This window comes from Antechinus flavipes, chromosome 2 (assembly GCF_016432865.1).
Source record: "Antechinus flavipes isolate AdamAnt ecotype Samford, QLD, Australia chromosome 2, AdamAnt_v2, whole genome shotgun sequence".
Taxonomy (NCBI): Eukaryota; Metazoa; Chordata; class Mammalia; order Dasyuromorphia; family Dasyuridae; genus Antechinus; species Antechinus flavipes.
In genome coordinates, this window is record NC_067399.1 from 407123132 (window position 1) to 407136830 (window position 13699).

Genomic DNA, 13699 nt, shown 5'->3' on the forward strand with positions numbered 1-13699 from the left:
TGAAAAAATGGACAGCAATTTTTTTAAAATTAAAGAACTAATCCTTAAATTCACTTTGATCACTATCCCCTTCAAAAATAATTTTCCAAAACATACAGTAAAGAATTTTTTTTCAGTCCATGGTGCCTCATTTGTTGAATTTTGAAAGGATGTGGTTATGGCTTTTGACATCAGAAAGGAAGCCAAGCGATGCTGACTGAATGTAGATAGAAAGATAAAACTGGAGGCACCTAGCCTGCCGTTCAATAGTGTTTTAGAATTAACTGTCTTCCCTTCACAGTCTTTTTCCTAAACTGGCTTCCTCCAGCTGTGCAGAGAGGTTATGTCAAGGTGTTTGACTTTCTTAGGGCTGGACCATGAATAACTGTATCCTTCTGGAAGAACAACTGATCAAAAAATCCCAACAAAAGAGAAGGACTTCCCCCTCCAACTTCAAAGTGCGCTTCTTTGTTTTAACCAAAGCCAACTTGGCATATTTTGAAGACCGCCATGGGGTATGTGACTGCTAATTTTTTCCCCCAATATGCTAGAATGTATCCTAGAGAAGATGGATTAATACTCTGAAGATATAAAGGACATTTAAGTTTTTTATAAATTATCTATTTTGTTTTTACCAGAATCCTTAGGAATGTATCAGTTATTATCAAATGCAGGTGTCCTAAACTTTGCCTGTAGGTTGGCAAAACAAAAAACAGTGGGAGATCTTGATAATACACAGGACAAAGTGAAGAGGCATAAGGCAGCTATTTTCTATTCTAGAATATCACTTACCTAGGGATTTGTTCTCAATGTGATTTCCAACTGTCTTTCTAATTCCAGTGAAAAGTTTCAGCCATCAGATTGTTTCCACTTATCAAGAGAGCAGAACACAATGACATTATATCATTATCATCATCATTAATTTACTGTAGGGGAGAGCACTGGAGCATCAGGATGCCTGGGGTCTAGTTCAAGCTTTACTATCTCAGTCATTAATTTTCTAGCAGGGCATTTGTCTTTAGAGAGCTTTTCAGCTTATAGATGCAATGGGGAATTGTTCCTTGTATAGTACTTTCTAATTTTTCAAAGGGTTGTCATCTATAATTCTATATTCATAGTGTCTCAATAATGTGGATAGATACAAGTTTTAGTTTTGTTTTTACAAAAGGAGATATGTTATAAAATGATGAAGTTGGAAATGACATTTAGACATCATCTTATCTAAACTTTTTATTATACAGATGAGAAAATAAAGGCCTAGGGATGTTAATTGCTTGTAAAAGGTCATATAGCTAATTAGGGACCACTCTGGAATGGTTAGATTTCCTCCCTTCCAATCCAGTCCTTGTTTTGCTATAACACGCTTGGTGGCTCTCCATGTGCTTGATAGATAACTGTCAAAAATAACAACCTGATTTTATTTAGAATCTGAACCTTGCATAAGAAAGCAACTGTGACTTACTGGTTGTTAGTAATCATATACATTTAATGTTGAAATCATGTGGCCTATTTTTCCATTAGTATGTATATGTGTGTACAAGTATGTACATATATGTAAATGTGTATTGCATGGATGTGTGTTGTGTTCATGTGCCTTTAAAAAAGAGAGAGAGAAAGAAATCTGTAATAACTGAGGACAGATACTGGGACTAAAGCATTGTGATAGATAATATAGAATAAAGTTTTTTAAACTATGGGCCACAATTCCATCTAGTTTTATAATTGAATGTGAAGGTCATGAAATTATGATTTATTACCAGTAAATGTTTGATCACCTATATATCTGGGGTCACACTAAAATTTCTTGGGTAAAAGGGGTTGTGAGTGGAAAAAATATAAGAAGTACTGTTATAGAAGATCATAGTCAGGTTATCAGTCTAGATGATGAAATATTAACCTTTTTTGGTTTGCTTTTATAGTATTTTGATAAATCTGTTTCTGTATAAAAATTTCCTTTGAAATCCTATGTATTATATTTTATGTGTTTAAAAACATTATCCTGAAAAGGAATCTATAGGCTTCAAGAACTCTCAAAAGAGTCCCTCATAAAAAAAAAAAATAAGAGATCAAATACAAATAATGTATTCCATTGAGCTAAGAAATAACAAAATATGACTATATTTTTTATTTATTGTAAATGATACCTTTTGCTTAAGTCCTTGTTTTAATTTTAATAGTAGTTCTTGGCTCTTAAACATTCCCATTCATTACTTCTTGTTTGTTCCATGTACCATTGCCTTATTGAGCAATGAAGTTAAGACATTATTGTATTAATTAGGCATAAAAAGTGCTTTGAGGTTATAATTTCCAAATAAGAACCCATCCTATTGGTTTAATTCCATAGAAAACATTTTCTAAAGGCAAAACTTAATTATGTGAAAAATTCTGTAATACAGAAGGACAATTTGTCAATCCTGGGAAGTAAATGTTCTGACTAAAGATTCCTTGCTGAGTTCCAAGAACATATTGTCATTACTCCAAGAGTTTATTGTTTTCTTGTATTTATAATGCATGTATGTAAACAAAGGTAACTTGCTTTTTTCTTTAAAAATATGTAGTAAATTACAAAGAAACTTGTTTGAGATAGCAATGGTATTGTTAGGGTAAATGGCTTATGGTTTTTATTATTACTTTCTCTGTTATAAATGCTAAAGCTACTGTCTCCCACACAATCTGTTCATTATGGACCACTTGACATTAATACCAATATCATCATTAGGAGCATAGCACCTTTCTTCTCAAGATTTCATTAAGTGTGATCACCTAAATTCTATTTGAAGTAACATAATTATAGATTTAAAAGTTAGAAGGGGCCTTAGAAGTCATCTGGTCTAGTCCCTTCATTTTACAGTGGAAGACACTGATCCCCAGAGAGTCACTAAGATTACTACCTTAAATAAGTAAGTAAGTAGAAGAGGTAGAATATGAGATAGTATTCTCTGCTTCTGAAGTTAAGACATTTAGCACATCACAGTGGGAAATGATATGAACATCTTAATTTTCAAGTGAAAGAAAATGAAAGCCAAGAAATTAAATGACTCCTCATGATCACAGTCACACCAGGAGTCAGTAGGAAAGTTGATCTTAGTTCTTTCTATTAATATGGCTTAAATATAGCATTCTCTCTCTGTGTGTGTAATTTCCAAAGTTAAATAGCCACTTTCATAGAACCATAACATTTCTCAACTCTAGGAGTTCTTAGGTCATTGAATATCAGAGCTAGAAGAAATCTTCAAAAATAGATCATTGCATGTCAAAACAAGAGAGTTCTTTGAGCAAACTGTTCATGCCAAAACCTTAGAAAATGTAATGTCAGACCATGGAGGGACTCTGAACATGGCATGTTAAAGCTGGGAGGAATATTTACTTGCTGATCCTTGTGTCCTTTTAGAAGAGCAGTCCATATGGAAAACCAACAGGTCACAACCCTCCCCATAATTTAAAAGCTAAATTAAATGACTATTATAGTTTATTTTGTTGTTGTTGTTCAATCATTTTCCAATTGTGTCCAACTCTTCATGACCCTTCATGACTCTTCATGGAGTTTTCTTGGCAAATATATTGGAATGAGGTGTCACTTCCTTCTCTAGCTCATAATGTAGATGAGGAAATACACAAAGAGGGTTAATTGATTTGCCCAGTATCACACAAAGTAGTAAGTGTCTGAAGCTAGATTTGAAGGCAGTGCTTCCTAACTGCAGGTCTGGTGCTCCATATCTAGATGCCCCATTATAATTTATAGAGATATTTATATTATATTAAATAGGAAATTTAAATGATGCATATAGCAAGGGTTGCATAAGACTGAGTTATAGTCCCCAAACTAATATTAGCTAGCTAACTTATTTTAGGCAAATCATTTTCTCTTTATGACTTTCATTTTCCTTCTCTGTAAAATAAAGGAGTTTGTCTAGATGATATCTAGGACTCCTTGACAAATCTAATATTCTTTGGTTCTACCTAAAATCCTAGAACAATATCCCTCTAAGGGATAAATGACTTTATTTCTTCAGAGGTAGTTCTGGTAAAGGGAGCAGAAAGATCACAAGAAAATGTCAAGCACTTGGGAAAAAAGGGACTCCAGAAAAGGAGGAAAGGGGAACAGTAAGGGAGGCTTGGTCCACCAAAAACAAATTTCTGGAGTTTACAAATATACAATCCTAAGTTTTCTTCAAGACTGCTTGGTAGATCAAAACTAGCCTTAAGAAATATGTTTTCTCCTTTAATGTTTTTCTTTTGCAAGAGTTGTCAGGTGGCAAATTGTGTCCCCTTACACAAATAGAAGTTTAAACATCAACACCAAGCAGCATGAACGTTTAAATGGAAATATAAAACTGCCCCAATTTTGATTATTGTCGATTCAAGGGTAGAAATATTACTCTGAGAGTCATAGAACTTTAGAACTAGAAAGACCCTTACAAATTATCCAGTCCAACACATTGATTTAGCAGGTGAAGAAATTGAGGCAAATAAACCTAAAATAAATCACGCAAAGCAACATAGTGACAGAGCTTGGCCTAGAATCTATACTAATTAATGAGTTAGAATGACAACCCAAAGCTCCTGATGCTATTCAAGGGAACTTTTTCATTATATTGTCCAAAATGCAGATTTTAGGCCAGGCTCTGTCACTATCTATCCTGTCAAAGAATAAAAAGCTGTAAGTAGGTATTTCTGCTCAAATAAGAGTTTTAAGGTCTCTAACATCACCTCCTGTTCAGGCACTCTATAGTTGATTAATCGCTGCTATTACAGTCTGCTTGGAAAAAGCACTGACTCTTTCCTGGATTACAATATCATTTCTGTTGCTTCTTATCTATATGACTTTAGGTAAGTCATTTAAACTCTTGGGCCTCTGCTTCCTCATCTTTAAAATGAGGGAGTTGAGTTAGCTGCATCTGAAATCTTTTCCAGCATTAGATTTATTATCTTTAAGAATTTAAACTATTTTAGGCACTTCATATATATTCATTGATTGATTCTCTCACCTCATAAGAAAACAAATTTATTATCTAATCCAGTTTGATTTTATAGATGATGAATTACAAAATGACCTACCCAAAATTATCTAATTTGTAAATGGCAGAGCCAAGACCCAAATCCTGGTTTTCCAGTTCCAAAACCAGTGCTTTTCCCACTTATCTTTCACAAGAAGGTTGTGAAACAAATATTTTATTTTGAAGCTAAAGCCCCTGAGAAGCATGAGCTAGTACATAAAGAAGAGTTTTAATTTTATGTATAATCCTTTTTTAGTAATATATATGTGTGTAAACAGTCATTTCATTTCAAGTTTGCTAAATTGAGGACTAAAAAAAGTTAAAGGTTAAAAAATGTGAGATAATGATATTTCAATTATGATGTATGCAGGGATTTCTCCACTACCTGTCTCTAAAAACAATGAAAAACTTATGTGTAATAGTAGTAGTGATAGTTGTGGTAGTGGTGGTAGTAGTAATAGTAGTAGTAGGAAGAGGAGGAGGAAGAGGAAGAAGAGGAGGAGAAAGAGGAGAGGAGAAGAAGGAGGAGGAGGAGGAGAGAAGGAGGAAGAGAAAGAGAACTAACATTTATATAGTGCTTATTATGTACCAGGCATTATACTGAGAGCTTTATAAATTTCTCATTTGATTCTCTAGAAGTAGATGCTATTATTATTCCCACTTTACAAATGGGGAAATGGAAAGACAAAAATTAAGAGAATATCTAATCTAACATTATCTTTTGTAGATGAGAAAACTGAGGTGCCTAGAAAGCCAATGGCATGCCCAGGGGCCATTTAAAAAGCCAGTCACACAGCCAGAGCTGGAATCCCTGCTTCTTGATACTCAGTCCAGTACTTGCCTCAATTATTATCAACATTCTCATTATTGAAATTATTACCCATTGTGCTAGCTCTTTCATTCGGATGATATATATATATATATATATATATATATATATATATATATATATATATATATATATATAAAACTTTTTATTGATAGAATGCATGCCAGGATAATTTTTTACAGCATCATCCCTTGCATTCACTTCTGTTCCGATTTTTCTCCTCCCTCCCTCCATCCCTTCCCCCAGATGGCAAGCAGTCCTTTACATGTTGAATGGGTTACAGTATATCCTAGATATAATATATGTGTGCAGAACCGAACAGTTTTCTTGTTGCACAGGGAGAATTGAATTCAGAAGGTATAAATAACCCGGGAAGAAAAACAAAAATGCAAGCAGTTTATATTCATTTCCCAGTATTCTTTCTCTGGGTGTAGCTGCTTCTGTCCATCTTTGATCAATTGAAGCTCTCTTTATCGAAGAGATCTACTTCCATCAGAATACATCCTCAAACAGTATCGTTGTTGAGGTATATAATGATCTCCTGGTTCTGCTCATTTCACTTAGCATCAGTTCATGTAAGTCTCTCCACTCCTCTCTGTATTCATCCTGCTGGTCATTCCTTACAGAACAATAATATTCCATAACATTCATATACCACAATGTACTCATCCATTCTCCAATTGATGGACATCCTTTCATTTTCGGATAATATTTTTAACTGGAAATCAAAGACCTGAAGAATTAGGGTTTTCTCTAATATCCTTTAGAGGATGTTGATTTGACATTTTGTGCAGTGTATATGGTATACTCTTCTCAGTTTATGACAAGTTCTCTCATTTGAACAAGTATCCATTCTCTATCAGGAACTATTCTCCTTTCCTGGTTTGCATTTAGAGGGGGAAAAAAAGTAAGAGTTGATTTGAGACACAGTGATCTAGCTGCTAAATTACTTTTCATCTACTCTGTTTTTATTTTATATTTTCTAATTTGTACATGCTGTTTCCCCCTAAGAATATAAACTCCTTAAGGGTAGGTACTATTTTTGCTTTTTTGTTTTTTATCCCTAGAGTTTAGCACAATGCCTGGCAATTAGTAAATGCTTAATAAGTACTTTTTTGATTGATCTATAGGTACAAAATAAGGCATAAATTTTCAATAGAGACAAAACTCTGATTTTTTGCTTGGGCTTTTACCTACTTATTTTGAAAGAAGGTTCTATTACTGGAACAGTTTTAGAGAAGTGACAGGGATATATAAAAAGAGCATGAATAAGTTCCTTTTGAGCAGATGAACTTTATATCCTCAGTACCTAACATAATATCTGGCATGTAGTACGTGCTTAGAAAATGTTTGTTAATTGATTGATTAAAATTTTTAAAAAAGAGAGAGAGATTAATAGACACTGGCTTTAACATAAATTTAGCTACAAAGATCTGATATTTTACTTCTCTTGTATTTAAGAATAGGATGTTCTTAACAACTCTAATTCTCTTTGTAGTAAGTGATCTCATTTAAGAAGCCATTAATCTTCGTTTTTCTTCCTCTAAGAGACTTTCTTTTCTTTTTTGTTCCATTAAAAAACTTGGTATTAAATGATATGTAATAAGATAACAATGCTCTCAAATGCCTGCCAGGTGTTCACTTGAAATATGATCTTAATGACCACACAAGTTTACTGCTAGTCTGTGTTGTGGACTAGCTATGAAATTAGAGAAAGCCAGTATTGTTGTACATCAAAAAGTATTGTTAATTTAAATTATGGTGCCAGAAAGGACTTTAGAGATCATTTAGTCTAACCCTCTTTTTTCAAATGAAGAGACTGAGACCCAGAAAGTAATTGACTTTACTGAGATCATTTATCAAATGGGTTGATAGAACTGGGACTAAAATATGTCACATGCATAGTTCAGTGCTCTTTCCCTATCATTCTTCCTCTACTAGAGAGATAATACATTGTTTCCAGTTATTGCTTTTTTTTTTTCAGCTAAGCATAGAACCATAGACCTAGAGTTACAAGGGACTTCAGATTTCAAGTCCCATTCTCTCATTTTTAGAAATGAAGAAACTGAACATCAAAGATAAGTTATTTGCCCAAGACCACATAGAAAATAATTTCTGTTAATATTTGGTTGCTCCATAAATTTAAACTAGTTTACCTGGTTGTATTACAAGGGAGATTTACCCTCATTCAAACCATGTGAATGATATTCTTCAGACCTTGACTAGTTTTCTGAAAAGGGATTTGTAGTGCCTTTTTACTTCCAGGAAAGGCCAGCTTATAGTGTTCCAAGTGTATTCCATTGTATGATTCTTATAGTGACAAAGAAAAGTCCACAAACAAAATATCTGGCTCATGGTTCCCAATTTTTCCCATATATCGAAAGCATGGTGGCCAAATTCTCCAAGTTATCACACTGTTTGGTTGTTCAGGTTTTTTGTATTTACATTATCTTCCCTTCAAAAAGTGTTACATGAATTAATTCTTCCTTTAATCTTATTGCTGAAGCTAGCATTTCTAATACAAATATTGAATAGTAATGGTGCTAGTGGACAACCTTGTTTCACTCCTGAATTTATTGGGAATGGTTCCAGTTTATCACCATTACATATGATGCTTACTGATGGTTTTAAATAGATGCTACCAACTATTTTAAAGAAAAGTCCATTTATTCCTATATTCTCTAGTGTTTTTAATAGGAATGGGTATTGGATTTTATCAAATACTTTTTCTGCATCTATTGAGATGATCATATGGTTTTTGTTAATTTGGTTATTGATATAGTCAATTATGTTAATAGTTTTCCTAATACTGAACCAGACCTGCATTCCTGGTATAAATCCTACTTGGTCATGTAATCTTTTTGCTAATATTTTATTTAAGATTTTTGCATCAATATTCATTAGGGAGATTGGTCTATAATTTTCTTTCTCCGTTTTCGTCCTACCTGATTTAAATATCAGTACCATGTCTGTGTCATAAAAGGAATTTGGTAGGACTTCTTAAATCCCTATTTTTTCAAATAGTTTATATAGCATTGGAGTTAATTGTTCTTTAAATATTTGGTAGAAGTCACATGTAAACCCATCTGGTCCTGGGGATTTTTTCTTAGGTAGTTGATTAATAGTTTATTCTATTTCTTTTTCTAAAATGGGATTATTTAACCAATTTACTTCTTCCTCTGTTAATCTGGGCAATATTTTTGAAGGCATTCATCCATTTCATTTAAGTTATCAAATTTATTGGCATAAAATTAGGCAAAGTAACTCTTAATTATTGCTCTAATTTCTTCTTTCATCAGTGGCAAGTTCTCCCTTTTCATTTTTAAGATTAACAATTTGATTTTCCTCTTTCCTTTTTCTAATCAAATTTACCAAGGGTTTATATTAATTAATTCTTAAAAGCAAAATCTTCTAAAAGGGTTTTATACTACTCTTTAAGGTAAGTGGAGACATCTTAAGGAGTTGTGAAATCCTGGTTGGTAAGCACTACTCTTAAAGTGGGATAAATGTGAGAAGGATCAGTCAATCAATTAACAGATACAATTAAGCATTTGCTATGTGCAAGGCATTGTGCTAAGCTATCTGGAGGAAGGCAAGTAAGACTTGGGTGGCGGGGAGCGGAGAATAATGGCTTGAAATTATAAAATTTTTAAAGGCTTACAAAGCATCCTTCAAAACAGCTATATGAAGTACATGGTATGGGTATTATTCTTCCAACTCTATAAATAAGGAAGCTGTGATCCAAAATGATAAAATGCATTAATTATGTTCATATAACTAGGAAGTGAAAGTGCCAGAATTCAAGTCCAGGTTTCCTAACTCCAAACCCAAAGTTGTTCATATTATACTACAATGTATCCATTTGAAAAGTTAAATATTAGGAGATGGAAAGCATATGCAAAGTGTCAAGTAGATGTTATAGTCAGTGCTATAAGAGATTAGAAAGAGAGCCCCTTATGGACTGCAATGGCCAAAGAAACCAAGGTGGAGTTTGAGTTGGTCTTTGAAGGACAACATTCAAATAAATATAGAAAGTATTTCACTATTAAAATCAAATTTACAAAAACTCAGAAGAAAAGAGGAAGGCAAGGAGTGAATTTTGGGCCCCTAGTTAAGCCCACACTCTCTATCCCACACTTTCTCATTCCATTTAGATGTGAAAGCATTTATAGCAGTTTCCACATCATAGGATTAATCAATGAATCAACCAACAGATACTTATTCAGTACTTACTACACACCAGGCACTGTGCTAAAGTTGTGAATACAAGTACAAAGAATAAAATAATTTCTATCTACAAGGAACTTGCATTCTAATGAAGAGACAAGTACCTAAATAAATGCTTACAGAATAAATTTTAAAATGAATAAGAAGTAATTAATTAAATACAAGATCATTAGAGAGGGAGGGAGTTAGTGGTTGGGGAATCAGAAAAGTTCAGCAAGAGGTAATGCTTTTGCTGCATCTTCAAAGGAGAAAAAGATACTGGGAGGTTCAAGTAAGGATAAAGTGCATTTAGTATAGTAGAGAATCATCATAAAAACATGGATATGGGAAATAATGGAGTGGCAACTATGTGGAAAAGAGAAATGGTCATCTAAACATCTAGGCCAGTCCCTTTATTTTATCGAAACTAAGGTCTAGAAATGGGAAGTGACATGTTTGAGATCACTTAATCAGCAAATAAACGATCAAGATTTGTTCCAACTCTAGTGTGTTTTTTTTTCCCATTATACCACATATAAAACTTGGATAGTAAATTGTAAAGGTTGTCACCTTTGTATATGAGACACTGTTAAATCAATAAATAGGGCTTGGGATCACATTTAGACCTAAAAAGAACTTTTAGAGATTATCTATAATGTAATTATTTTGTTTACAATTGAAGAGATTGAGGGACAAGTTGCATCTAACTTTGGCTTTGACATCAATGAATAGAAATAAGTGAGAAATTAATTCCAGGCATGGGGAACATTTTGAGTAAAGGCATGGAGCCTAAAGAAGACTGGAAAAGAATTATAGAGAGTGTAGTTGTCTTTGTTGTGGTTCAGTCTTTTCAGTCACATCCTACTTTTCATGACCCCACTTGGATTTTATTTTGGCAAAGATACTGGAGTGGTTTGCCATTCTTTCTCCAGCTCATTTTACAGATGAAGAACCAAGCCAAACAGGGCAGGATCAGGAATTCATATTGTTTTTCAGTAGGCAATAAGGAGTTACTTAAAGATATTTGAGTAGAGGAAAAAAATAACCAAAGATGTATTGCGTGTTCAATGGTGATGAAGAGAGATCAGACTGGGAAAAGACTAGAGGCAAAAGAAAATGGAAGCAAGGACATTTGTGGATAATTCCAGCTACCCATACTTCTATAGGGATATTATAGAAAAAGAGATTTTATCTGACCCAAATTTTCACTTTGGAGATTTACACTAGTCATATAATAAATATAAATATTTAACTAATAGTTAATGATCTACTTCACTTGACTATGTCTGCTGTAGAAAGTCTTAATGACCTCAAGCAATCTCATTCAGAATGCCAATACAAATATACTAACAATAGATTCTGGTGGAAATTCTACTCTTCTGAGCAACAACACTTTTACTCAGGGACCGATGCCTATTATCATTTCAATTTCTGCACTTAAAACAGGTCTGAGGGGAGAAAATGTTATACACATACACACTCACACATAAAAGCACAAGACTCAGGAGCTTTTGAAAACTAGAAAACAAGAAGGTCCATTTTCTTGTGCTATGAGATCAATATAAAATGAAATATGCACATGTCAAGCCCATCAAAATGAACACACAGAAATCAAACAACTTCTTAAGCCTTTCCAAAGACCTCATAAACTAAATGCTAAAATTCTTTCCCTATACCGCCTGGAACCTGCTCATAATCAATTACACCATTCATCCATTAGTTATTGGACCTGTCACAGCATTATTTTCACTAAAGCCCAATGTTCCTGTTTGACTTCATGACACTCTAGAGCCACTGAAAAGGTGAGAGCAGAAACGCTTAAGTAGTTTCCCATGCATATAAAATTCCCCCTTGGATCAAATTTCCCTCCAGTACCTTGAAATTCAGTAAAAGTAGGCTGTACTCTATAGGTTAATAATCTGGCCCAAGGGCTTTATGTTACTATATAATTTTCATGGAGCCTGAATAATTTATGCAAAAGGTCCCTGATGTGTTTAATTGCTTAACATTCAAATTTTCTCTCGGTCACCCTCTTTCTAATAATGCTTTCAATAAGAAAGCATTAAAGTGACATTCATGAGAGGCATCAAGCTTGAATATTAATTAGGCAATGAAGATGATTGGCAGCATTAAGTTAAACTATATGTTCATTCTAAAGAACAATGGACCACAAAATATCACATTTTGATCTTCAAGTTATTACATTTCTAGGGAAGATTATGTTTCTAATGGGAAACTTTAAGTATTGAAGAATACTATTATAGTGCTGGCATTCTGAAAGACTTTTCATCAAATTTAATCCTTGAAGAGACATCTGAGTTCTCCTTAATAAGGCAATATTCTTATCATGTTACTCTCCTGCTCAAAAACCATTAATGGTTCCTTATTGCCCAAGGATAAAGTACAAAATTTTTAGCTTAGCATTTAGGGCCCTACATGATCTGGTTTTAACTTACATTTCTAGCCTTATTAGCTACTCTCCTTCCTGAAGTCTACATATTAATCAAACTGAGCTGATCACTAAAACTCATGTGCCATTTTTCTCTCAGGACCTAGTGAGCCACCTTGCCATACTTCAGATGCCTTCTTCTATATCTCTTCCTCTTAATATCCTGAACTTCCTTCAAGGTTTAGTGTCAATTCATGAATCCTTCCCCGATTCCTCATCTATTAGTGGTCTTTTTATCCTCAAATTTTCCTAAATCACTGTGATTTTTTTTTTAACCATTTTCACTCCAACTTTGTATTATATTAATCCATGCACATACATTTATATACACACAAACATGCCTACACATGTGTTTACACACATACTTACCGTTAGGGGAAACAGATATATTTGTGGTATGATTTAAACAATGTGCTGCAAAAACAAAAAACCCTGTTCCAAAATACTCCCCCCACTGATGCTGTTAAGTTGCCTAAAATTCCCCCATTGCTTGAAAAAACAAATATTACCTAGTAGAATATATAAGCTATTATTATTAGCTAACACCATCAAATTAATAGGTAACTACCTAGAAGGATCCTGAGGGAATTAAATACACAACAAACATAAAGAGGATCCAAAAATGACTCAGCTAAAAAAGTGGTGGCTAGAAACAAGAAAAGGAGGGAAATGGGCCCCTGAAGGGAGGGGGGAGTTTTGTGCCAGCAGGAAAAATGGGTCAGGCAAGAAGATGAAGAATTAACAAAAATATATTTAGGTTTTTCTAACAAAGCTGCTTCAAACTGGCTCCATACTGAATAACCCAATCCCTAGACAACTTTATATTGAGATTTTAACTATGGTATTTTATATTGCATGCTCTCACAATAGCTGTTTTGTTTCTTTAACAGTTCTGAGAGTAAACTCTTATTGCTTCCATTTTACCGGAGGAAGTTTAGTATGAGGAAAAGCTGGAAGCTGAGAAGTAAGTTAGGTCCCATTTATTCCACTTAACTAACATAACACATAGGTCATTATTTTGTCTTACCAAGTTGTTGTAATTGTTTGTCCTTCATTTTTGAAGATGACCATGATATCAGGGAAGTAATGTCATGACATTAAAGTAAATTGGATTTGAGTTAGGGAGAGCTCTGCAAGGTCACCTTCCTCATTTTCCCCTCCAGAGTTATCTGGGTCCAGTGACCAGATATAGATCAGGATGACTGAAGATGGCCTGGATGCAGAGGGAGAGCTTGGTCT

At 33.8% G+C, this 13699-nt stretch overlaps 1 protein-coding gene across 1 annotated transcript in view; it reads left to right on the forward strand.

The window, feature by feature from the left end:
* The first annotated feature begins 257 nt into the window (after positions 1-257).
* Positions 258-13699, forward strand: part of ITK (IL2 inducible T cell kinase) — an 85912-nt gene continuing 72470 nt past the window's right edge. Inside the window, exon 1 of the mRNA XM_051978794.1 lies at positions 258-494. Within this exon, the coding sequence (XP_051834754.1) occupies positions 357-494 (138 nt within the window). The 5' untranslated portion in view covers positions 258-356. The remainder of the gene's footprint in view (positions 495-13699) is intronic.